Source organism: Lithobates pipiens, unplaced genomic scaffold (genome assembly GCF_037356315.1).
Source record: "Lithobates pipiens isolate NorthernLeopardFrog02 unplaced genomic scaffold, aLitPip1_a1.2 Scaffold_19, whole genome shotgun sequence".
Taxonomy (NCBI): domain Eukaryota; kingdom Metazoa; phylum Chordata; class Amphibia; order Anura; family Ranidae; genus Lithobates; species Lithobates pipiens.
Genome location: NW_027507764.1, coordinates 436,969,949 through 436,995,231, shown reverse-complemented (window position 1 = coordinate 436,995,231; position 25,283 = coordinate 436,969,949). Strand labels below are relative to the sequence as shown.

Here is a 25,283-nt window from a genome sequence, read left to right as displayed (position 1 = left end):
GATCATCGGAGGCATTATCTGACAATCTGCAAAAGGAGGATGTAATCGTCAGATTCTTTCTTCCTCTCTGCTCATGCGGGAAAAATTGACCGATCACGTGACAGGCGGACTTCAGTGTGTTGCGCGATTACATTCTCTCTTAAATCTCTGGATAATGCCTCTGACTATCTGCGCATGTGTTGACGTCACGCCAGCTGATCGACATATCAGCTGGAGTGATGTTCCGTACTGCGCATATGCACATCGCCAGAGGCATTATCTGACGGGATGCAATTTGATAGAACACTGGCCACAGACTGTTTGAATTTCAGACAAAATTCTAATCATGCATAGACAGGCTGAATGTACCAAACTATGGTCAACTTGGGTACAACCAGCCTGTCGGATTTTACATGCAATTATTGCTAGTGGCGGTTACAGCTATTATATCACTGTGTTCTCCCGATGGGAATGACTTCCCCTGCCCCCTCCCCCACAGGGAGAACACAATGGCTCCGCAGAAGGGATTCCTGCATCAACACGGAATGTGTTGATGGGGGAATCGAGCAACTTCCTTTTCTACAACCTGTGGTTGGAAGAAAGAAAATTGCTCCGCCTATGGCTGGCTTAAGGCAAATTGTTACAACTGGAGGAAATGCAGTATTAATACTACTACCTCCTGGGGTGGAAATCCTGAAAATTCCACAGCTAGACTGGAAAATATTTGGGGAAAACAGGTATCCCAGGGTAACAACAATGGGCCTACAGAAATATCTTGAACACCTGCCATATTCTTTATTTATATGTCCAATGTGAAAACACTGAACTGGAAAGATGTTTATTAGAGGATGCCATGGAATAAGCCACTTGTCTTCAAAGAGTACATTCCTGGATATACACCAAAAACCCATCTTGACTGTGAATCACGGTGGAGGAGGAATTAGCTATTACATCAATAACGACTTTAGTTCCATTTTAGATACTTTTTGTAATAAATTCATGGAAGTACAATTCATTTTTTTGAGGGTTATTAGCCTCTGAAGATAGTGTTTTTATATCATTGTAAATTACATGAAGGCCAGGCAACATTTGAGAAATCCAGGCCATTTCAAACTTTTTCCCAACTATGCATTTAACAAAGGGATAATGGATGAAACATACGCATAACTTAGCAGTATATAGAAACCAGTGGCGGCTCATGTTTTTCTTGTTGGGGGGCCCGCACCCTCTACCCCCCCGCAAGCAATCGGTTGGACATCCAGCCCCTGCACTTACCCCATCTAGGTCATGGGCGGGCTGAGCTCCTATGGGCAACAGCTTCCATACCCTCCCCCTCTGCATCACGGCGGCTTCCGACATGCGTCTCCTTCCTCCTAGGTGTCCAATAGGATCGCTTGTATTTTCTCACGACCCACTTCCTGATTTGCTGGGAGGAGGCGGCCCTGCATGTAGATTAGGGGGGCCGGACGGATGGGTGGGGGGGTGGCGCCCATGAGCCTCTAATGGACAGGCAACCACTGATAGAAACAATATAGGTCATGGGCCACTACAGAAATACAATAAAAATTACTACAGAATGACAGCATAGAGACAATATAGGGACCTATCTTATACATGACAATTTGGATTGCCAAGCAGAGACAAAGGTATGAATTGTATGGTTTTTATATTTCATTTTCAGCTGTACACATTGACCAAAAGTGAGCCAGTTCCTGTACCCAGCTTTATACTCCAGACCCTTCTCTACAGAATGATGCAAAGGTGTTCCCACATCTCAAGTCCCCCTTATAAACAATCCGTGCTTCATAGTACTATTTACACTACAGTGTAGCTACAACAAATGCTTGTAGAGGGAATGGGGGACTTATGCTTTATTTTTGGTCAGGCAGGGAGTAATAGAAGTGCTCACTGCCCAATGCCAGTTGTCAATTACAAACCAGGAGTATGGTTAGGGCATCTTGAAGAAAGTCTCTTGCTTTTCATCTGCCTTTGGAGTAAGCATTGTCAAGATCAGTGGCGGCCTGTAATGCAGGGTGCATGGGTGCACTCCCCCCATCCAATCTACATGCGGGGTGCCGGTCGCATGGATTCCAATCTGGGTTTTATTTTTATTTTTTGAAGCTCAATTAGGCTTCAAATAAGGGTGGGCTTAGCGAATTAATATTTGCCATTGTCACACTGATTCTTCTCCTGGCCAATTAGAATGCAGGTCTGAGACTCATTTTCTGATTGGCTGAAAGGAGAAGAGTTCCAACTGGCCTAGGAGGAGGAAGGTGATGCGCTGAGGAAGCCCCCGCCCATCACCCTGGAGGGAAGCACTGCCTGCGCCATAGCCATAGATGCAGTAAATGCTGGGTTCGTAACCGGCCACCCAGGGGCTGGGGGTGGTGCAGATGACCACTGACACCCCCCCTCCCCCCCGGGTCCTGTCCTCCCCAAAAAAAAATTTGGTAGATGAAGGGTTTCTGGTTCTGAGTATATACAACCCTCTACATTCCATGTGTACAGTCTGAACAAATGGTTTGTCCATCTATGCATAAGACAAAAGTCTGCTCTATGCCCAGTATACATTAAAAAAATGGCATCCTGGCGTGCTCAAAAGCCATCCTGTCATAGTTCACTGACTGTTGACACAGAAGGAGAGATCTTGAATTACTTCTACTAGCACAGAGGCGATATAGCATCTGGTGGGGTGCAGTGGATTTTTTACTATACGAAGGGATACAAAGAGAATGTATTTAAACCATTATACAAACTATCCTCTCCATTCCTTCCAAGACCTCCCTTCTCACTAGCTCCCTTGTCTCCTCCTCCCATACTCACCTCCAGGTCTTCTCCAGAGTTTTTCCCATCCTTCTCTTAACAACTGAACTTTTAATTCTTCCATCAGCTCATCCCTCACAATTATTACCATTTGTATCACTTGCTCCACCCTATTCGATTGTAAGCTCTGTGAGCAGGATCCTCTTAACCCACTTGTATTTTATTGTAACTGTACTGTAAAGCACAGAGCAATCTTTTGAACCTATATAAATCCTGTATAATAATAGAAGCTATAAACCCCATGCCAATTAAACAGGGATTCGCCAGCGTAATACATTTGTTATGCTGGCAGACATGCAATTTGTAACACCCAGCACTGCGTGAATTTTATTCTTTCATTGTCCACATACTTAGAGTATTGTGGGTGCCAAAACAGGAAAGCTGCATGCAGGTTGACACCAGCCAGCATAACCACTACCTACAGAGACACCTCATAGCTCATCAAACCTTTGTAGTTGATAAAATGTCTTATATCATGTTTAGGCCATTAAGCTCAATATCTTGATAGGATTCACTCTACCATAAGTATATAGATCTGTAACAGACCCAAGCTAGTGACAGTCTGCCTATGGCCTTTATGACAGATATGGCTGTAACAGCAAAGATCTAAAGCCGTAGGAGAAGAAAGTGGTGCGTGTAATTGTAACTCGAGTCTGACATGCTAACGATATTAATGATTCAAGAATCACAGATGTTAATTCAATACTATTAAACAGTGAACGACAGAATTGCTATGGTAACAGTTTTCTTTCAAGTCTTTGAGTCTAATTAACCCAATTTAAAGGCGTGCACAGTAAATGCACTGTAGATAGGTTTAGAAATTTTCTACATCAATTCTATATTTTGCCACAAATACTCACTCGCTTTCTGTTATCAATGACTGCAATAAATGTGGATTACACTACAATTTTAATGTCCATACATGCATATTTGCCTATTGCAAATTTAAGTTAGTGAGCATCAGTACATTTGATAACCAATGCCATTCAATATAGATAATATAGATCCTCTTGTTTTATTCTTTTCTTTTTTATTCTTGTTTTATTTACTGCAGTAGGCCAAGAGGCATGTATATGATTAGATACGTTTATGCTGCGCACACACGATCGGAATTCTCATCGGAAAAAGCTCTGTTGGTTTTCTCAAAGGAATTCCGCTCAAGCTGTCTTGCCTACACACGGTCACACCAAATTCTGATCGTTTATAATGTGGTGACGTACAACGGGACTAGAAAAAGGAAATTCAATAGCCAGTAGCCAATAGCTTCCATTTCATAGTTGAATCTGAGCATGCGTGATTTGTGAGTTTCCGATAGAACGTTTTTTCGTCAGGAAAATTGAGAACATGCTATCAATTTTTAGCTGGCAGAAATTTGGACAGCTAAATTCCGATGGAGCATACACACGGTCGCATTTTCCGATGAAAAGCTCTCATCGGTCTTTTTCTGGCCGGAATTCTGATCGTGTGTACGCGGCATAAGGACTACAATTTCTTAGTTCAAAGAGTGTCGTAGTCACTCTTCCTAAAGAGGAACACTTCCATACACAGGACTTCTGCCTGTACGTAAACCCTAACTATGAACTTATATTTTGTCCTTTTAGGTAATTTACAGTTAAAACCACTGGGTTATATCTGCTGGATAAGTGCAAGAAAATCTTGTGAACTAATAACTTCCTGTGCTCTACGGCTGTGCTGATTATTATCTGCTATATTGTTCTAAGCCCTCTATGTTATGATGAAGAGGAGAGGTGTGGAGATCAGTAATGTAGTCTTGTTTCTGTTGTTCTGATACAGTAGGGTGAGTAAGCATGGTTATCCTAAGACTGAAAGTATGTCAGTTTCAAAATCACCAGATGAAATAAATAAAGAACATAAACTTGTCACAACAATTTTCTCATCTTGGAAAAAAATAGACAAAATACCATATGAAAGGAGCTAACATAAGTGAGTCCCACCATAAGGTGCTGCCCAGTATAGGTATTAGATACATTCATGTATCTAAAAGAAATACTGCTTGAATTAAATGATTTAAAGCTGAAGTTTAGGTATGGCAACTTTTACATAGTTGGACTGATATAAGTTTGTATGTGTCATGCCTGTTGACAAGTGCCATTCATGGAACACATGAATTTCTCAATGAATGAAAAACATTTTACAATTGGATGAGGTTGAGAGGCAGTGCAGTGCAGTCACGATCTCCACCACGATCAAACAAAGAACACCTTGCATTCATTGACAAAATGCAAAGTGTGCTCTGAACAGCGCCCATGTGGAGGAAGCAACCTACCTCCTGTGTTTAGTAAGCAGCAAGGCAGCCACTTTGCATGGGACCCAGGAGCTAGTGGCAATCACTATAGTAGTGGTGCCTACTACAGTGAATCCCAGCTTCCATGGGTATCTCACAGATATTGCACACAAATACTTACATCAGTCCAAGCTGGACCAATGCAACTATGTAAAAATTCCTATACCTAAACTACAGCTTTAACCACTTGCTGGCCACATTATAGCTGAAAGACAGCTACATCACGGTTGTTTTTTTTACGGGAGTGACTTCTTCCCAGAATCTCACCCCCCCACATGCCCCCGCGGCGAGCTCTGTGACAGCTGATAACAGATCAAGGTAGAGTGCCAATCACTGCAGCCTTTACTATGTGATCAGATGTGTAATCTCATCTGTAACCAAATCTCCATGATTAAGCTCTCTGGGGCGGAGCAAAACACGTTGGGGTGTGGCCTGGTTGGAGTCCAGGCTGAGGTTGACACTCTCATCACCATCGTAGGACTACATGGATGTGCAGCATTAGGGATTACCTCTTTATCATGTAACCAAATGCCAGTTACTTTAGCGCTGTCACTGTGTGAGTAAAGGAAAGCCGATAATTGCTGTGGCAGCACACATTTACACTGATAATCAGGACACTGATGATCAGTGCCCTGATGATCAGTGCTGCCAATCAGTGTCCACAGTGTGGCATATCAGTGCTGCTTTATAAGTGCAGCCTCATCAGTGCCTCCTCATCAATGCAGCTTATCAGTGTCGCTTCATCAGTGCCAATCAGTGCAGCCACATCAGTGAAGAAAAATAATTACTTATTTGTAAACAAATAACAGAAACTAATAACAGAAACAAATATAGAAATAACAGAAACAAAGAAAACATGATTAAATATCACCAAACAAAAGCTCCATCTTTCTTACCAAAATTATTACCATTTTATTTGGCTACAGTATTGTATGACCGCGCAATTATCATTCAAAGTGCCGCAGCACTGAAAGCGGAAAATTGGCCTGGGCAGGAAGGGGGTGAAAGTGCCCAGTAGGCAAATGGTTAAAGTACATCTAAACCATATATGGATGACAGTAAGTCATTTAGACATTTTTGCTACACATTCTGTTTCTGCATAACGGGAAGTTTCTGAACAAGGACCTTCAGGTAGAAACCAGGTATTATTTTAATGAAAGCTGCATGTCTGAAAAGACTGGAAACAATGTCTGAAATTAACAAAACTGACATTAACGTGTTAATGCGAATATGAGATTTAAGTGATCGGTTTAGATCTACTTTACCTCTTCAAATCAGTTACAGTAAGGCCTTTAAATTGTACTGTGATATAATTATATATTTACTGTATATTGAACTACTGTGAATGTCACTTACAAGAAGCAAAGCTTTCACATACTGGTTGAGATCAATACAACACTAAATTCAAATAATAGTGATATATGTACTTTCCTTGAAATTGACTGATCAGGTGGGCCAAGATGAAAAAAGGGATATAAAATTGATTTCATTAGTTAATTCAAAATCAATAAAAGGTAAAGTATAAAACCATCAAGTGCTGCTAGAAGTTTTAAAATCTGAAAATTCATGACCACAATCCTTTTGGGCAAATATATTTGTCTTAAAATTTTTCTAAACTCCAGCAACAAACTTCTCTTATTTGGTCCCTTTTCTTCTGTTAAATACGGTATACCATTGAAAGTGTTTCGTTAAACGTGTTTGATAAATCTGGAAATAAGTAAAAAGAAATGCCAAAAATCTTGTGAGTAGATAACTTCCTGTGATCTCTGCATGTGCTTTCCGGTAATAAAATTACATTGTTCTTAGTGAACTCTTATGCCCAATACACATGGTCGGACTGATTTTCTCAGACACATTTTGGCCCAAACTTGTCTAGCATACACACGGCCGCACAAAGTTGTCGGAAAATCCGATCGTTCTGAACGCGGTGCTGTAGAACACGTATGACGGGACTATAAACGGGCCAGTAGCCAATAGCTTTCGTCTCGTAATTTATTCTGAGCATGCATGGCACTTTGTCTGTCTGAACTGTCTACACACGATCGGAATTTAAACGATCAAATTTTGTTGTCGGAAAATTTTAGATCCTGCTCTCAAACTTTGTGTGTCAGAAATTCGGACGGAAATGTCTGATGGAGCCCACACACGATCGGATTTTCTGACAGCACGATCCGATCGCACATTTTCCGTCGGAAAGTCCGACCGTGTGTATAGGGCATAAGGCTGGCCATGGATGACTTTTTTTTTTAATCAGCCAGAGGACTGATTGAAAAAAAAAATCCCAAAGGATCCTGTACCGCAAATGAGGTGGACGGAGGAATCCTCCCCACTGTACCATTGTATTCTGATAGTGGGACTCCTCAGCTTCAGAATACACTAATCAGTAGTTGCATCCTATAGGTTGCAGATGCAGATCAAAAAAACATTTCTAACAAGTCCGTTTGACAGAAGTCACTCGTTAGATCAACTTTTGATGAGTGGGAGTAGCTACAGATAGATCAAAATTCAGCCGGTCCCTGCTAAACCAGCCGAATATTAATCTATGGAAAGCTTAAGGATATATATATTTTTCAGTGCTGTTCATCAATAGCTTCTACACTGTTGTGATGGCGCCAGTTCCACAATGTAATTTTTACATGGAGCACAATACAAAATGAAACAAGAAGTACTTGCAAACAATGGAGCCTCTATCGGTTTAACTCATCTATTGGGTCTCTGTAAATGAAATAATACACACTTTATAGTGAGAAACAATGAGCATAGCCTGTAAATTCAGCCATTGAAATGTTCATCAATGAGCTCAGTCATATTTAAAACAGCCGCTAGAGCAATGCTGTACATGTCACACAAGAGGTGAGTCACCAGCGGAAAGAAATTCACATCCATATTTCTAAATATCCAATCTATTCTGAAGTACTGCAGTGAGCTATGACCGCTCATAGCTACTAATTTACAGCGTGTTGATATTGTTAATATGTAAATAAAAGGAGATGCATGGCTCAGGGAGGCAGGCATGCTGATGGAGCTGAGAACGTAAGTTATGCTGGTCATGTCTCTTTACTGGGGAACTGGGGAGACATGGAATGATAGGTAAGGTACATTATATCATTAGACAGAAATGGGTGCTTACAAGATCAGACTGACCCACTTGGAAGGGTCAGGTGCAAAAGGTATTTCAGCATCATAGCTCTTCAAGAGAAGAATGACTGGTAGCAAGGGTGGCAGGACAAGCCCATTCTAGTTATCTTTAGACCTTTTCTTTACAGGCAGCACCCTTTCACACTTTTTAATCTTGTAAAAGTCATATTACTTATGCAAAACTCAACGAGAGAGAAATATTGCATTGAAACTACTGTAGACCACGTCTTTAGTCCAACACCTCTAACCTGGGATAAAAACAAAATAATCATCTGTACTTGACCATTTCGTTTTATTTATTTTTTTAATACCGCTTTATAATATGAAAGATCTAGTATGTTATTTTACACAAGGAACCCTATATATATATATAACATTGTTGATGTATATGTATATATGTACATATAGAGTTGTAGAAGTAAATCCCTTTTCTGGCTGCCAATTACAATAGGTCAAGTCATTCTATTAAAAAACAGCCTGTGATTTGTTATTACCCAGAGGTGATTTATCCTGTCCTGGTCAGCAACATACAAAGCATAAGAACGCATTAACTTCTGTCGGATAGGCACTTTGTATCTGGACAAGTTCCAGTTCACATGACTGCATGCTTTTTATACTGAAAGCAAGATTACCTCAGACACAAAGGTATGTGGAACTATGTATTCTTTCCCACCATCTCAAAATTCCCCACCATTGCTCTTCTACTGAAAATACACATCCCATGTGGTGACAAACTGAGCTGGAGTACATAAACACTTTTTATTGCATCTTTATATATAGTTATGCTACTTTTACGCTCATTAATAAAAAAAAAAAATAGATATTTGACCGCTAAACAGTTTCAACTTTAAGTTTCTTATCCTCGTTCTGGTGTGACATTCATGGCAGGGGTATTACATCTCACACCTGAATTAGAAACTATCTTCAGAACTTTCAAAACCAGTTCAAAATAATAGTAGTCTTAAAAGCTGGAGTCATATAGTTTTTTTTTATTATTATTTTTTTTATATCATTTAGATGTCTTCTGTAAGTATAAGTTTATAGTTCTTGTATCTATTAAATCATTCCATAGCACATACGCATTCCTTATATTTGAAGTTTAATCCACTCATATTTTGCCTTCCCTGGTTCCTCCTTCCTCATCAATAGGGATGAGCCGAACACCCCCCGGTTCGGTTCGCACCAGAACTTTTGAACGGACCCCGCGTTCGTAACGAACGTTAGAACCCCATTGAAGTCTATGGGACTCGAACGTTCGAAATGGAAAGTGCTAATTTTAACGGCTGATATGCAAGATACTGTCCTAAAAAGGGTTTGGGGACCTGACTCCTGCCTCAGGGGACATGGGTCAATGCAAAAAAAAGTTTTAAAAACGGCCGTTTTGGCGGGAGCACTGATTTTAATGACAATTAAAGTGAAAAAAAAAAAATGAAATATTCCTTTAAATATGGTGCCTGGGGGGTGTCTGTAGTATGCCTGTGAAGTGCCACGTGTTTCCCGTGTTTAGAACAGTCCCTGCACAAAATGACATTAAACGGAAATAACACCATTTAAAACTGCTTGCGGTTTTAATCTTATATCTGGTTCCTGCAATATGGTTGAAAATCATTCAGAAAAATGGCATGGGTAGCCCTCCCTGCCCATTACCAGCCTATTTGGGTCTTGTACGCATATTAAGGGGAACCCCGTACCCATATTAAAAAAGGAAATGCGTGTGGCCCCCAGGCCCTATATACTCAGAACAGCAGTATACAGGCGGTGCAAACAAGACAGGGACTGTGTAGGTTTGTTGTGTTAAGTTGAATCTGTTTGTAATTTTCAACTGGTACATTTTTAAAATGTAGCTCCAGTCAAAAAAACTATTTTTAAGCTTTTTGGAAAACATAGGGAAGGGTTATCACCCCTGTATAATTTGTTTTGTCGTTCATCTTTTTTCATCTCACTTACTGTTGTCTCCTTCCGTTTGCAAGTAGGAGATGTTTGTAAATTGGATGTTTGAAAGTAGGGGCCTGCCCTATATGCTCTGCAGAAATGGTGGAACAAGGTGTTGGTTTTGCCACAACATTGTAAGCCCTCAAAGTGACTCTTGGTGGGCGCTGGAGCGCCCTGCTGTGAACGATTATATCAAGAATTGTAATTACATGCCATTGTTGAACAGTGGTAGAAAAATTGACCTTTGGTGGTTGTGGTGCTGGTGCCACAACACTATAAGTCCTCACCGTTACTCTGGGTGGGCACAGGAAGGGGCCCTCCTGTGAAATATTATATCAAGAATTGTAATTACATGTCCCTGTTAAACAGGGGCAGAAAAATTGGGCCTTAGGCACTGGTGCCATCACACTGCAACCTCTGCCATATACTCTAGTTTTATTGCAGGAATTAGCCCTGCTGCAAAGCATTGCATCAAAAATTGTAATTACATGTCCCTGTTAAACAGGGGCAGAAAAATTGGGCCTTAGGCACTGGTGCCATCACACTGCAACCTCTGCCATATACTCTAGTTTTATTGCAGGAATTAGCCCTGCTGCAAAGCATTGCACCCTCATCATCCCCTCCCTCTTCATCGCTGTAGCAAACCTGGCAGTATGCTGCAGCTTGTGGAACATGACTGCCAGATTGCTGTCCTTCTTGAGCACCCCCTCTCTCTGCGCTCACGCTACTGCCTTCCTCTAGCTGAGTGTCATCATCAGAGCCCACCAAACACTGGGCATCCTCCTGGAGCATGTACCCAACACTGTGCTCAAAGAGTTCAGGAGACTCCTCAGGAGGACGTGGTGGGTCTAGGGAAGGAGTCACTGATGATGACATTGAGAGGAGGGAAGACGATGCGTTGGCAGCTGCTTTGCTACTACCCTGAGACTGGGTGAGAGAGGATGAGGAGGATGAAGAGGGCTTGGTCATCCACTCTACCAAGTCGTTGGCATGTTGCGGTTCAACATGTCCAGCTGCAGAAAAGAAGGACAAGCATGTCCCATGGCCACGTGCTGATGACAATGCACCGCGTCCACGACCAGCACTGTTGTCTCTAGACACAGAGCCTGCTTGCCCTCTTTTATCGGCTCGCGCCTGTCTGCCTCTCCTTGCTGGCCTTCCAGACATGGTAATGGCCTGAAGGGAGTTGGGTAAAACAGCAGTTGGGTAGTTTATATTGTGCTGGAGGCACACAACACCCAGTAACTCCTGCAGATGCCTTTTTTATAGAACAGCAGAGATAAAGGGGTATATACAAATGTATACTGTGCTGTGCTGTGCTGGAAGCACACACAACTTCCAATAACTCCTGCAGATGACAATTGGGCCCAAATAGAGAACAGCTATGTAGGTGGATTATAGCGGTATGTACTGGGTACAGAGCACGCAGACAGCACACACTATCTCCTGGACCACTAGCTATATAGGTGAGGTGAATATCACGGTGTATACTGCGGTCAGGGCACGCAGACAATAACCAGAAAACAGCAGAGTTAAAGGGGTATATACAGATGTATACTGTGCTGTGCTGGAAGCACACACAACTTCCAATAACTCCTGCAGATGGCAAATGGGCTCAAATAGAGAACACTGACAGCTATGTAGGTGGATTATAGCGGTATGTACTGGGTACAGAGCACGCAGACAGCACGCACTATCTCCTGCCACTACTGACTGCAAGCTCTATTATTAAAGCTAGATCACTAGCTATATAGGTGAGGTGAATATAGTGGTGTATACTGCGGTCAGGGCACAGACAATAACCACTACACAAGAGCAAGATAGGACATCAGCCAAAAACGATTGGTGTGTAACTGTGTTGAAGGTACACAGAACACCCACTGCTTCAGATGCCAACACACTACACGAGGCCGCCTCAAAGGCGGCCTTATATAGTGTGGGGCGTGCACTACACAGCCTGAGCTATGATTGGCCACAGGCAGGACGCCTGTGGCCAATCATGGCTCTCCGCGCTACTGGCACTGCGATTGGCCAAGCATGCGGGGTCACAGTGCATGCTTGGCCAATCATGAGCCAGCAATGCACTGCGCCATCGCAGTGCATTGTGGGCCACACGAATTTTGCCGCGAACGGCCCAAACGTTCAGAATTCGGCGAACGCCCGAACGACCAATGTTCGAGTCGAACGTACGTTCGACTCGAACACGAAGCTCATCCCTACTCATCAACATGCCAATTAAAAAAAAAAAAAATGAAAGCTTTTTGTTTTCATTACATACCCTATTTTACATCCAGTGATGCCATTGCTTGGTTTTTATGCATCTTTACGCAATGCAGGCAGATCACAGCTGGTGAGAGGGGTTGGTGGGGTGCTGTATAAACCTCAAAACACCCAGTCTAAGGCTGGGAGGAGTTTTGCAAATGTCAAAACGCCTTGATGAGTGGATGTCAAGTTGGGAGGAATGGACATTCCTAGGTAGGCTGCAAATACATTTACACTGCCCTAGGAAATGCCCATATGTGATGCTAAGCAGGGATCTCCAAACAACGGCCCTCCAGCTGTTGCAGGACTATACGTCCCATGAGGCATTGTGAAACTCTGACATTCACAGACATGACTATGCATGATGGGAGTTCTAGTTCCTGAACAACATGCTAAGGGCGTAAGGTGTTTCTGCTCCTACAATTCAGAAACTCTGTGATTTACAGAGCCCTCTGTGGCAGGGCAGGAATCCTTATTTATTTCTGCTACAGTTAAAGCAGAACTATAGGCAATATTTTTGAATAAAGCAAAGGAGGGTTATAACCCTAGTAAGGTTCATTTTTGCCCACTTTGTCCAAATGGGGATATTTACCTTTATGTCCTGTGCCATAGCCAAGTGGCAAAAAGAAGTGAGAGGAAATCCCTGAAATTAAAGGTTTGCCTTTAGTTATACTTTAGCTACTAAAGAGACCGCCCACCACAGATATACTGCAGCAGAGTGGCTCTATTGCATGAAATAACATACCTGTACATAATTTCCTGCAATAGACAGTGGGGGCCCTACCAGCTTCTCCCCTCTCCCAGCCTGTGACTGAACCAGGAAAGGAGAAACAGCACACTGATGAGCTCATCGCTCTCCTTCTATCAGCCTACTTAGATGAACACTGCTGCACCCGGAATCGGCCCATCATGCTGCCTCCCAATATGAACTCTACTGTGCAGAGGATTTAGTTTAGATCTGCCTGAAGTCCAACTCTGAGGTTATATTGGCCCATATAGACACCACACAAATTTGACTCATAATTAAATATACGAGGGGTGTGGTTTTTGTGGCTTCGTTCACCACACACTGTTCCATGCACGCACCAACACTGTTATCTGCCATCTTGATCAATGGTTTCTCAACTGGCTTGTGACATATTCACCGTCACCGAGTAATAGGAAACAATTGCCACTTACTACTGCGTGTAATACCGCCACACTAGAATCCCGGTTTGACTTGAATGCCCCTCATGCGTGTATATATATATATATATATATATATATATATATATATATATATATATATATGTTTATATATATACACACACACAAACTGTGTCTACACCTCACATTTTTGTAAATATTTTATTATATCTTTTCATGTAACAACACTGAAGAAATTGCAGCGTAAAGTAGTGAGTGTACAGCTTGTATAACTGCTTGTATAACGCTGGCAACAAAACGGAGTACACCTCTAAGTGAAAATGTTCAAATTTGGCCCAATTAGCTATTTTCTCTCTCCGATGACATGTGACTCAGTGTTACAAGGTCACAGGTGTGAATGGGGAGCAGGTGTGTTAAATTTGGTGTTATCGCTCTCACTCTCTCATACTCATCACTGGAAGCTCAACATGGCACCTCATGGCAAAAAAACTCTCTGAGGATCTGAAAAAAAAAATTGTTGCTCTACATCAGTGGTTCTCAACCTAGGGGTCAGGACACCCTCGGGGGTCGAATGATGATTTTCCAGGGGTCACCGAATCCTGGGCTGTTCCTGAAGCCTGTACCCCTATCCCAGCCTTTTTGCGGCTGCCCAGCTGGGTTGTTCCTGAAGCACGTGGCCGCACTCTCAGCCTCTTGGCAGCGGCCCATTTAGTTCATGGGGGCAGTAACTGGAGGTCAGCTGACTGGTGAGGAATGCGAAATGGGAGGGGCTGGAGGAGGCCCTATCTCCTGATTTCGTTATAGGTATCACTGCTACGAGACACCACAAAGTTGGAGACACAGTGAGTAACACTACCTGTGATTACAGTTGCCATTAAAAGTCCCCACTACAGTTCACAGATCAGCAGATGACGTTGATCAAGAACACTTAAGTTGGCTGATCAGAACTCCCCCCAGGATTGCCACTCATCCCATTCCCCCCACCAGCATTGCCACTCATCCCAACTCCCTGTCAGCATTGCCACTCATCCCAACTCCCCGCCAGCACTGCCACACATCCCGTTCCCCCCACCAAGGAGTAAGAGAATGAAGAAAAATAGAGAATACATAGAAGGGAGAGGAAAGAGGGGGAGGGACAAAGAAAAAGGGAGAGAAAGAATAAGAGAAAGAATAAGAGAAAGAACAAGAAAGATGGCTAGAGAGAGGGATGGAGAAAAAAACAAAAAAAAACAAGAAATTACGCTAGAGGGAGATAAAAGGGAAAGAAAAGATGACAAAAGGGAGAAAGAGTGATACATCCTATAATCTGATATAAGGGGTTTTAATATTGTACGAGTGGAAAGGACTCAGGGAGAACTAAATGTCCAGGGGTTGGAGTGCAAATTACTTGTCTTGCCTTGGGGGCCGACAGCCCATGCTACGAAAATAATTTTACTGTTTGGGATCCCCAAAACGTGGGAAATTTTATCAAGGGATCCCGGCACTAGGAAGGCTGAAAACCGCTGCTCTACATAAAGATGGCCTAGGCTATAAGAAGATTGCCAAGACCCTGAAACTGAACTGCAGCACACTGGCCAAGATCATACAGTGGTTTAACTGGACAGGTTTCACTCAGAACAGGCCTCGCCATGGTCGACCAAAGATGTTGAGTTCACGTGCTTAGCATCATATCAAGAGGTTGTCTTTGGGAAAAAGACATATGAGTGCTGCCAGGATTGCTGCAGAGGTTGAAGGGGTCAGCCTGTCGGTGCTCGGACCATATGCCACACACTGCATCAATCATTGGTCTGCATGGCTGTTATCCCAGAAGGAAGCCTCTTCTAAAGATGATGCACAAGAAAGCCCACAAACAGTTTGCTGAAGACAAGCAGACCAAGGACATGGATTACTGGAACCATGTCCTGTGGTCTGATGAGACCAAGATATTACAACTTATTTGGTTCAGATGGTGTCAAGCGTGTGTGTCGACAACCAGGTGAGGAGTACAAAGAAAAGTGTGTTTTGCCTACAACAGTAGTGGTGGTGGGAGTGCCATGGTCTGGGGCTGCATGAGTGATTCTGGCACTGTGGAGCTACAGTTCATTGAGGGAACTATGAATGCCAACATATACTATGACATACTGAAGAAGAGCATGATCCCCTCCCATCGGAGACTGGGCCACAAGGCAATACAACAACCCCAAACACACCTCCAAGATGACCACTGCCTTACTAAAGAAGCTGAGGGTAAAGGTGATGGACTGGCCAAGCATGTCTCCAGACCTAAACCCTATTGAGCTTCTGTGGGGCATCCTCAAATAGAAGGTGGAGGAGCGCAAGGTCTCTAACATCCATCAGGTCTGTGATGTCATCATGGAGGAGTAGAAGAGGACTCCAGTGGCAACCTGTGAAGCTCTGGTGAACTCCATGCCCAAGAGGGTTAAAGCAGTGCTGGAAAAAAATGGTGGCCACACAAAATATTGACACTTTGGGCCCATCTTGGACACTTTCACTTAGAGGTGTACTAACTTTTGTTGCCAGCGTTTTAGACATTAATGGCTGTGTGGTGAGTTCTTTTGAGGGGACAGCAAATTTATACTGTTATACAAGCTGTACACTCACTACTTTACATTGTAGCAATGTGTAATTTCTGCGTTGTCACATGAAAAGATAATAAATATTTACAAAAATGGGAGGGGTGTACTAACTTGCTAGTGCTGTTTCCTTTTTGATATGGTATGTTCAATATCTTCAAATACATGACTGTGACTCTTTGAATGAAGTTCTCTATAGTTCTAGATTACTTCTCATAATTCCATGGAACACAATATTATATGCATACATAAAGAACCAAGTAAAATAAAGAAAATTGTGAACTGTCAGTTCTATGTTCTGAAGAGGGTCATTTAAGGTTTAGAGACCCTGGAGGACCAGCAAGTTCTTTGTGCTAACATGAAAATCTACAGAGGGTGCTGCCTAAATGTAATTCTATTCATTTAAAAAAAAGGGATTGTGCTTATAGCAACATACATTCTTCAAACAAAAATGCTTACAGGCAAATACAGGGCTGAAGAGTAGAACTGGTAAAAAAAAGAATTTTAAGCAAATCACTCTGTACCGTACCACCGAGTGTCCAAGTACAGACATTAATAAAATCCTTCATTATAAATGTCCAACATTTTAATCCAATACTCCATTACAACAAAGCCCAAGTCTTTTGATCCTTGACAAAGAAATCTTACTCTGTAAAGATGACTATCTGATAAAGGTTTGGCTCTTTAATTTCAGGCTTACCTGCTGTGGGAGAGTTGGCATGATGAGACTTTTTTGGCAGATTGAAGATTTGTTCACCAGGATCTGGAGGTGGGAGGGCATCCTGACCTTGTCTAGCTTCCATGGGGTCATACTCCTTCCCATCATAGTTAGCATCAAAGAATTTCTTAAACCACTGAATAAAATCCAGGTTGTCTTGGAATCGTCCTTTTACCAATTTTTCCACTGGGATAACCTAGACAGCGAAAATCCAGTAATCAGTTATTATTCTCATTAAGTACTGATCTATATCCATTTTATGTTGACAAACACAATAGAAGAGAGCGCTATATTTAAGGAGCATCAGCTGACTGGCCCTGGGGATTTCTCCAGCCCATCCTTGACATAAGTTTGTCAGGAACCTGGGCAATTCACACTCCGCATACGAAGAAGTGAAAACTGCGGTCTAAAGGATCATCAGATCCAGAGATACAGGAAGATTTTATATTCAAGTTTTGACTTTTTCCATTTTTAGCCAAAGATAAATCAAGTGAAATCCCTGCATGTCTGGATGGCATTGGGTGTGTCACAAAATTACTTTACACTTTTTTTTAATTTACAGTCAAGTTATGTTACCATTTTGAGGTGTTCTGCCAGAAGCTGGAGGAACAAACAAGTTATATTTGGGATTATGAGGGCGGAGTGGTTGTAGTTTTAGATTACTAAACACTTTAAAAGCTTAAAGCTATGAGCACCAGTAGACAAAACACTACCCTTATCTTCTAGGAGCAAGATTATAAAAGAGCCATGTTAACAAGTGATATCTTCGCATATCATCAGCAAGTGTATTTTGGGATTACTCACAAAGTACTTGTAAAGTTATCTACTCACATCCCAATATATTTATAAAAGAATGTAAAAATGTAAAATGTTAAATAAAAAACATAAGGCATGATACTAATATCAAATGCTATAGTAAACTATCAAGCATTATCATTACGTGTGATAATAGTGCTTATCTTACTGAAGACTTAAAGATTTCTATCATTACATTTGGAATCTTTTGGTAAACAAAATGTTTTAAATAAAAGGGAAACCCTAGCTATTATAATACTGAGATTTTCAACTAGTTGCAATCAGGTTAAAACACTAGTATGACATTGTTGGCTATGCTTCAATCATCGAAAAATGTCAATCTCTTTTTTTAAAGTTGCCAGGGAATACTAAATATGTAAACTGATATCTTCATTAGTATATAGACCACAAGCCAGGAGCCTATTCTCTGATGATATGGATTTACATGCAGTGTAGTCCTTGGGAGATGCATGGGAGTTTATGTGCAGCTTAAACATGGAGACCATCTAATAGCCCTTCCATCACCCCCAATGCCAAGGAATTGGTGCCTGTATTGTGCTATGAGTTTATGTGCAGCTTAAACATGGAGCCTTTCTACCAGCCCTTCCATCACTCCCAGGTCCAAGGAATTAGTGCCTGCATTGTGCTAGTTTATTTGCAGCTTAAACATGGAGCCTTCATCACCCCCAGTGCCATGGAACAGATGTCTGCAGTGTGCTAGGAATTTATTTGGAGCTTAAACATGGAGCCCGTTATCACCCCTAATGGCAAAGAATGGGTGCCTGCATTATGCTAGGAGTTTATGTGTGGCTTAAACATGGAGCTCTATCATCAGTCTTGGTGCCCTGAGATAGGGGTCTGTGTTGTGCTAGTAGTTTATGTGCAGCTTAAACATGAAGCCTTCATCACCCCCAATGTGGTTTGGGTACCTGCATTTTGCTAGGAGTTTATATGCAGCTTAAACACAGAACCTTTCATCATCCCCAGTGATAAGGAATGAGTGTCAGATTTGTGCTAGGGATTTAGGTGCTACTTTACAAAAAGGGGTAATTTGGGGGGTATTAGTACTGTCCTGATATTTTAGGGCCTCATGAAATGAGATAGGCAGTCAGTACATCAGGACAGACCAATTTTCCAATATATATACCATAGTTTGTAAATTATTTATTTGCAAAATTTTATAAAAGTAACAGGGTTTTTATTTTCAAAATTGTTGGTATTTTTTTGCTTATATAGTAAAAAATAAATAACCCAGTGGTGATTAAATACCACCAAAAAAAGGCTATATCTGTTTCAATAAAAAATATAAAAAACTTAATTTGGAGTCATGTGACTGATTAATTGTCATTCAAATTGTGAGAGCACTGAAAACTGGCCTGGGTAGGAAGGGGGTGAAAGTGTCGGGTATTGAATTGGTTAAAGAATTTGGGATTTGTGCCTGCTGTACCATGTACTTACATGAAAAAAATATCCTGTTCTCTTTGTGTTGGTTCCTTTGTGTGAAATCCCTGGTGTTTAGCCAGTCCCTCTGCTTTCATAGTAAAAACTCACCACACAAGGCATGACAGCACAGTGTGTTCAGTTTTCTAGCTGTGCTGGGAACTAAGCCTGCTCTTCTCCAATGATTAGACTTGTGCTGAACTACTCCTCCTTTCCTGCACAGCCATTCACTGGGAAGTCCAGTACACTGCTTTTTTACCCTAACTATCTGAGCTCCTTATGCAGCTGAGAACAGAGTGTATGTGATTGCTTCTAAAAAAGGAACAAAATAAGTATTTTTTATATGTATACACAACGTTTTCCCTTTAATTTCTATTTTAAACTGAATAAGTTGTTTTACAAGGTTAGGGTTCACATTTACTTAAAACATGGAGCCCTCCTAACAGCCCTTCCATCACCCCCAGTGCCAAGCAATGCATGCCTGCATAGTGCTAAGAGTTTGTGCAGCTTAAATAAAAAAAAAAAAAAAATCAGATCATGTGATCACAGAGAAGATCTGTGAAATGAGGTGAAGCAGACTTAAAAGTAAAGTTATGCACTTGGGGACTAAGAATATGCATGCAACATACATACTAGGGGGAGTACAAGTGGGGGAATCAATGGTGGAGAAGGATCTGGGGGTTTGGTAGATCATAAGCTCAATAATAGCATGCAATGCCAAGCTGCGGGTTCCAAAGCGAGTAAAGAGAGAGAGATATCATCTGCCCCAGTACAAATCATTAGTAAGACCTCATCTGAAATATGCAGTTCAGTTTTGGGCACTTGTTCTCAAAAAGCATAACGGGGAACTGGAGAAAGTGCAGAGAAGGGCAACCAAACTGATAAGAGGCATAGAGGAGCTCAGCTATGAGGAAAGATTAGAGGAACTGAATTTATTCACTCTTGAGAAGAGGAAATTAAGGGGGAATATGATTAACATGTACAAATACATAAGGGGTCCATATAGTGAGCTTGCTGTTGAGTTATTCACTTTACGGTCATCAATGAGGACAAGGGGGCACTCTTTACGTTTAGAGGAAAAGAGATTTCATCTCCAAATATGGAAAGGTTTCTTCACAGTAAGAGCTGTGAAAATGTGGAATAGACTCCCTCCAGAGGTGGTTCTGGCCAGCTCAGTAGATTGCTTTAAGAAAGGCCTGGATTCTTTCCTAAATTTACAGAATATAACTGGGTACTAACATTTATATGTAAAGTTGATCCAGGGAAAATCCTCTGGGATCAGGATGGAATTTTTTTCCCCTGCTGTAGCAAACTGGATCCAGCTTTTCGGGGGGGGGGGGGGGGGGGACTGGCTTGCCTTCTTCTGGATCAACTATGGGTATAGGATTGGGTATATGGGATTGTATGATATTTTTTATTTTATTTATCTTTATGGTTGAACTGGATAAATCACTCACACAGGGCCACACAGGATTAGAACACAGAGGGGATGGTATGAAGATGTGAAAGTTATTTAAGTTATTTTAGCAGCAGGAGTTCAGGGGGCAGGCACTGCCACAAGCTGACAGGCAGAGAGGGGAGGGGGAATGAGCACAGAGGAGATAGATAGCAGGCTGCGGATGATGGAGGCATTTACGGATGACTCTGGTGTCAGGGCTCAGCAGCCCCAATATATCAGAGTCAGCGTACAGGAGGAAGGGTATAGCCAGGCAGGATCAGCCAGGTGTTATGGGGGGGCAAATGACACCGCAAAAGCACTGTGCTTTTTTTTGGGGGGGGGGGGGGGGGGTTAACATACGCTTTGACACCGACTTCCCATTGCTTACAATGGTCATATCTTATTCATTTATGTAAAACATGCATCTCAAAAGAAAAAACATCTAAATTTGCTAACCCAGCACTACCCTCTCCCCAGACTGACAATGCTGCAGTTCAAAGGTGTCAGCTTTACTACTTCATCCACAATGCAGACAGGTGAAGCAAAGGGAGAAAAAAAAAATGAATACAGCCGCCACATCGAAGGATTGGAAAGCTGCAATATATGTTTTTTGAGGGGCTTACTACTACTTTAATGTTTCATGCATGGTGTTCATAACACACTGCAGCTATGATCTGCAGCAGGTTAATATTAAGTTAATGACACCCCAAAAGCAGGTTTCAAATGCAATGTGTTTGCCTGTGTTCTGGCAGATAGTGTCCTGCCATCATATAGTGTCCGCCCCGTACTGCGCATGTGCAGTACGGGGCAGAAGAAGCTTTGGAAAATCTCAGAAGCTGAACGGCGCCTGCGCCGTGAGTGGAGGTGGTAGCCCCACCATCCAAGCGGACATAGGGTTTGGAAAATTAGAGGGCCCCTCGCTTCGGGCTCGGCCTCGCTGCACTCGGCTCTTTTTTATTCCTACTCTTGGTCCACTTGGATGGTGGGGCTAGAACTTGGACTCACAGCGCAGGCGCCGTTCATCCTCTGCTGTTTTCGGAATCTGTGTTGCTGTGTACTGCGCATACGCAGTACACAGCGGACACTATCTGATGGGGGACCTTATATGATGGGACACCTGCACCAGATCACATGGTTGCAGTGAGTTCCTAAAAGCAGTGCATGCACTACTTTACTTTCGGTGCAATGTGGTACAGTGCAATTTTAGCTCATTCCAAATGAATAGGCTAAAATCACACCTTACAGAACTGCACATGAAGTACCCAGGAACATGAAGCCTTTCATCACGCCCAGTGCCAAGGAAGGGTGTCTGCTGGAGTTTATGTGCAACTTATACATGTAGGTTTCAGGCCTTTGTCCAGTGTGTTGGTGCTTTAGTCCCCTTACCAGATCAGTTTTGGTATAAAAAAAAACGTAACTTTAGTGTTAATCTTCCCAGTGAAGACAGAAACAGAATAAAAACCTGGCAGTAGTTCTACCCATTCTCTACTCTAGACTTAAAAAAATTGACTTGGGGTATACCTTAAGAAGTGATTTAATGCATGCTTTCTTTTGCATACAGTATCTCATTTATTGAACTTTTGTCTATCAGTCCAAATTGAGTTTGCCCTTCTAAAATATTACTAAATCCATTTTACAAAAGCAACTTATACCAATTAATGTTAATAGTCTAAATGTATAATTTTATGTATATTCATAGTGTACTCACAAGACATAAAAAGTCACAAAGAATGTAAACATCACTGATATGAAACCGCGATGCTCAAGCTTTTAAACCAAATATCTACATATACAGTATATGAAGATACACTAAGCCTGCACTTTGAAATACATGTAAAAATATACATTAAACTAGAAGCAATGGAACATACATGGGAAACATAATAGCCCATAGATATCATTCAATACTTGTGATTTCAGCTCATAACAGAACATAAGGCTGTATGAGGAAACACTAGGCACAGCTGTCTTTTTTGTCATTGCCAGATGTGGGTAGGCCACGGGTTCAGAAGTATACCAAGATGCTCCTATCCCATCCATGATCAGAACAAAGTGATAACAGTAAACATACTGTATTACTGTATTATTGTGATTGGGAAATGCTTTTATCAGCCTTATTCCGTAGACTGGTATGAAGGACACTAATGATGTGCAAAGTGCAGTTATCCACAATAACTGATTAGAGTTCAGTCTGCTGCAATTAGATATGGGAATGATGACATCTGACTAGTTATTAACCACTTTAAGACTGCCCACCGCACATGTACTGTGGCAAGGTGGCTCAATTGCGCAAAATGCCGTACCTATACATCGTTTCATGCAATAAATACTGTCTGCCGGCCTCTCACGATCGCTGCACAGAGAGGCAGAATGGGGATCTGCCTATATAAACAAGGCGGATACCCGTTATGACAGGGGACAACATGGAGATCTGCTGTTCCTAGTGATCAGGAACAGCGATCTCTGTGTTGTCCCAGTGAGCCCAGCCCCCACACAATTAGAACACGTGATTGCCCTCTAGTGTTAACCCCTTCCCTGTCAGGGTCATTTATACATTGATCAGTGTATTTTTTAGCACTGATCACTGTAATAATGTCATTGGTCCCCAAAAAGTGTCACTTGGGGTGAGATTTGTCTGCCACACTGTAGCAGTCCCGCTAAAAATCACAGATTACCAGTAAAAAAAAAAATCAAAAATTATAAAAGTCCATAAATATATCCCCTATTTTGTAGACGCTATAATTTTTGCGCAAACCAATCAATATATGCTTATTGCGATTTTTTTACCAAAAATATGTAGCAGAATACATATTGGCCTAACTGATGAATACATTTGTTTTTTTTGTTTCACAATTGTTTTTTTATATATATATATTTTTAGGATATGTATGTAGCGGCGGGCTCCTGAATAGCATGCGCTATGTGTTTTCAAAGTTAAACTTTACCCAAACTACAATTTGGTTTGGGTCTATTTGCCTAAATTAGACTTCTGTGTCAGTCTGACTGGACTGTGGGATGTTCAGCCTGGCCACAGGGGGGGGGGCACTGTCTCTTGTGGCAGGCGTGGAACTATGATCTGGTCAGGTGCTTAAGGTACTCTCTTTCGGAGCCAGGTCAGTGGGAGTGGCCCTCTCGCTGTGAGGAGAGGGTATTTAAGATACATTGTCACGTGGTTTGAGGTTCCAGTCCAGTATGATGTGCTGACTACTTGGTCCTGGTTCTCCTGACCAGCCCCCAGGAAGGCTATGGCCTGGGGTGCGGATCCACCCGACTTTAATGCTTTGGGGGCTGGATAGCCCAAGGCAAGGAAACTAAAGGAGGATTCTGAGGTGGTTGGGTGCTGTCTCCGGTTCAGGAGAAACCCACTCTACTTCAAGCATACCAGGGGAGGACTCTTTAGAAGAACACCATGTACGGGTTGGTTTTCTTAACATGAGCCTGGAAGGGCTGAAGTTACCGAAAGAATCCGGTCTTGTGGATATCGCCAAGCAGGCTGAAAGATCCAGGTATCCTACAAGTGTTCTACAGCTTAGTTTCCCTACGTGTTCTGCAACAATGTCTATGACAAAGACTTTGTTCATGAGTAAGCACCTTGTTGGCTGCTAGGCCTTGTGAGAGAGGGACTGTCCAACCTGGGTGTTCCTCCAGCTGCGAATGGCTATTCTCTGGATGCAGTCAAAGTCAGCAAGTTCTTTAGCGTTTATGGACTTTGACATTGAGAGTACCTGAACTTTCTTTTCCAACCCTCTGATCCCAAGTTGAAAGACTGTTCAATGGTTTAAGTTTGCAAATAAAATCCATTCAAGTGGATCTATTGTCAGTCTCAAGTTACTGGGTCATCTACCACGGGACATCCCCTAGACATGCAACAAGTAGAGTGCAAGGTAACGGTAAGCCCAAAAATAACCAGCAGCTCATTCGGGGGTTAGTGCTACATGTATTATAGCAGAAAGTAAAAAATATATATTTTTTTCAAAATGGTCGGTCTTTCTTTGTGTAGAATGCAAAAAAAAAAAAAAAAAAACTGCAGAGGTGATTAAATACCACCAAAAGAAAGCTCTATTTGTAGGGAAAAAAAAGTACATCAATTTTGAGTACAACATCACGTGACGGCGCAATTGTCAGTTAAAGCGATGCAGTGCTGTATCGCAAAAAATGGCCTGGTTATTAAGGGGGTAAATCCTTCCGGGGCTGAAGTGGTTAAAGGTTACTACTTTTTGGACATTTATCTTTACTGTTAAATAAGTTTCATGATTTAAAAGCTAAGTTCAACTTTAGGATCACGTTACACTAATATTTAGGGTGCAGCATGTAACATGCTCCTATGCACTCTCCTCCCAATACTCCCCACTCTGTGACAGAGGGCAGGGGATCTTCTCCCTGCACCCGCTGTCACTTTTTGGAAACAGCGCAGCTGAAACTTATTTAACAGCAAAGATAAAGCTTTTAGCTTAAATGACTAGTCAGATGTCATCAATCATAGATCTAATTTCAGTAGACTGAACCCTAATCAGTTATTTTGGGTGCCTGCACTTTGGACATTAGTAGTGTCCCTCATACCACTTTATTGAATAAGGCTGATAAAAGCCTTTTCCAATCACAATAATGTCATTGACAACCACACAGAGCTCTGCGAATGAAAAAAACTACAAGTAGCGTGGCAAATAGACTTGTAATTTGAATGCAGACTCATAGTTAATTTATTCTTCCTCCAGCTTTGTAATTGAAAGCTCT

At 41.9% G+C, this 25,283-nt stretch overlaps 1 protein-coding gene across 3 annotated transcripts in view; it reads right to left on the bottom strand.

Moving 5' to 3' along the window:
• MAPRE2 (microtubule associated protein RP/EB family member 2) overlaps positions 1 to 25,283 on the bottom strand; it is a 261,893-nt gene that overhangs the window by 34,988 nt on the left and 201,622 nt on the right. For all 3 annotated transcript variants that reach the window (XM_077492654.1, XM_077492653.1, XM_077492652.1), the window contains one exon: positions 16,859 to 17,072. In XM_077492654.1, the coding sequence (XP_077348780.1) occupies positions 16,859 to 17,072 (214 nt within the window). The remainder of the gene's footprint in view (positions 1 to 16,858; positions 17,073 to 25,283) is intronic.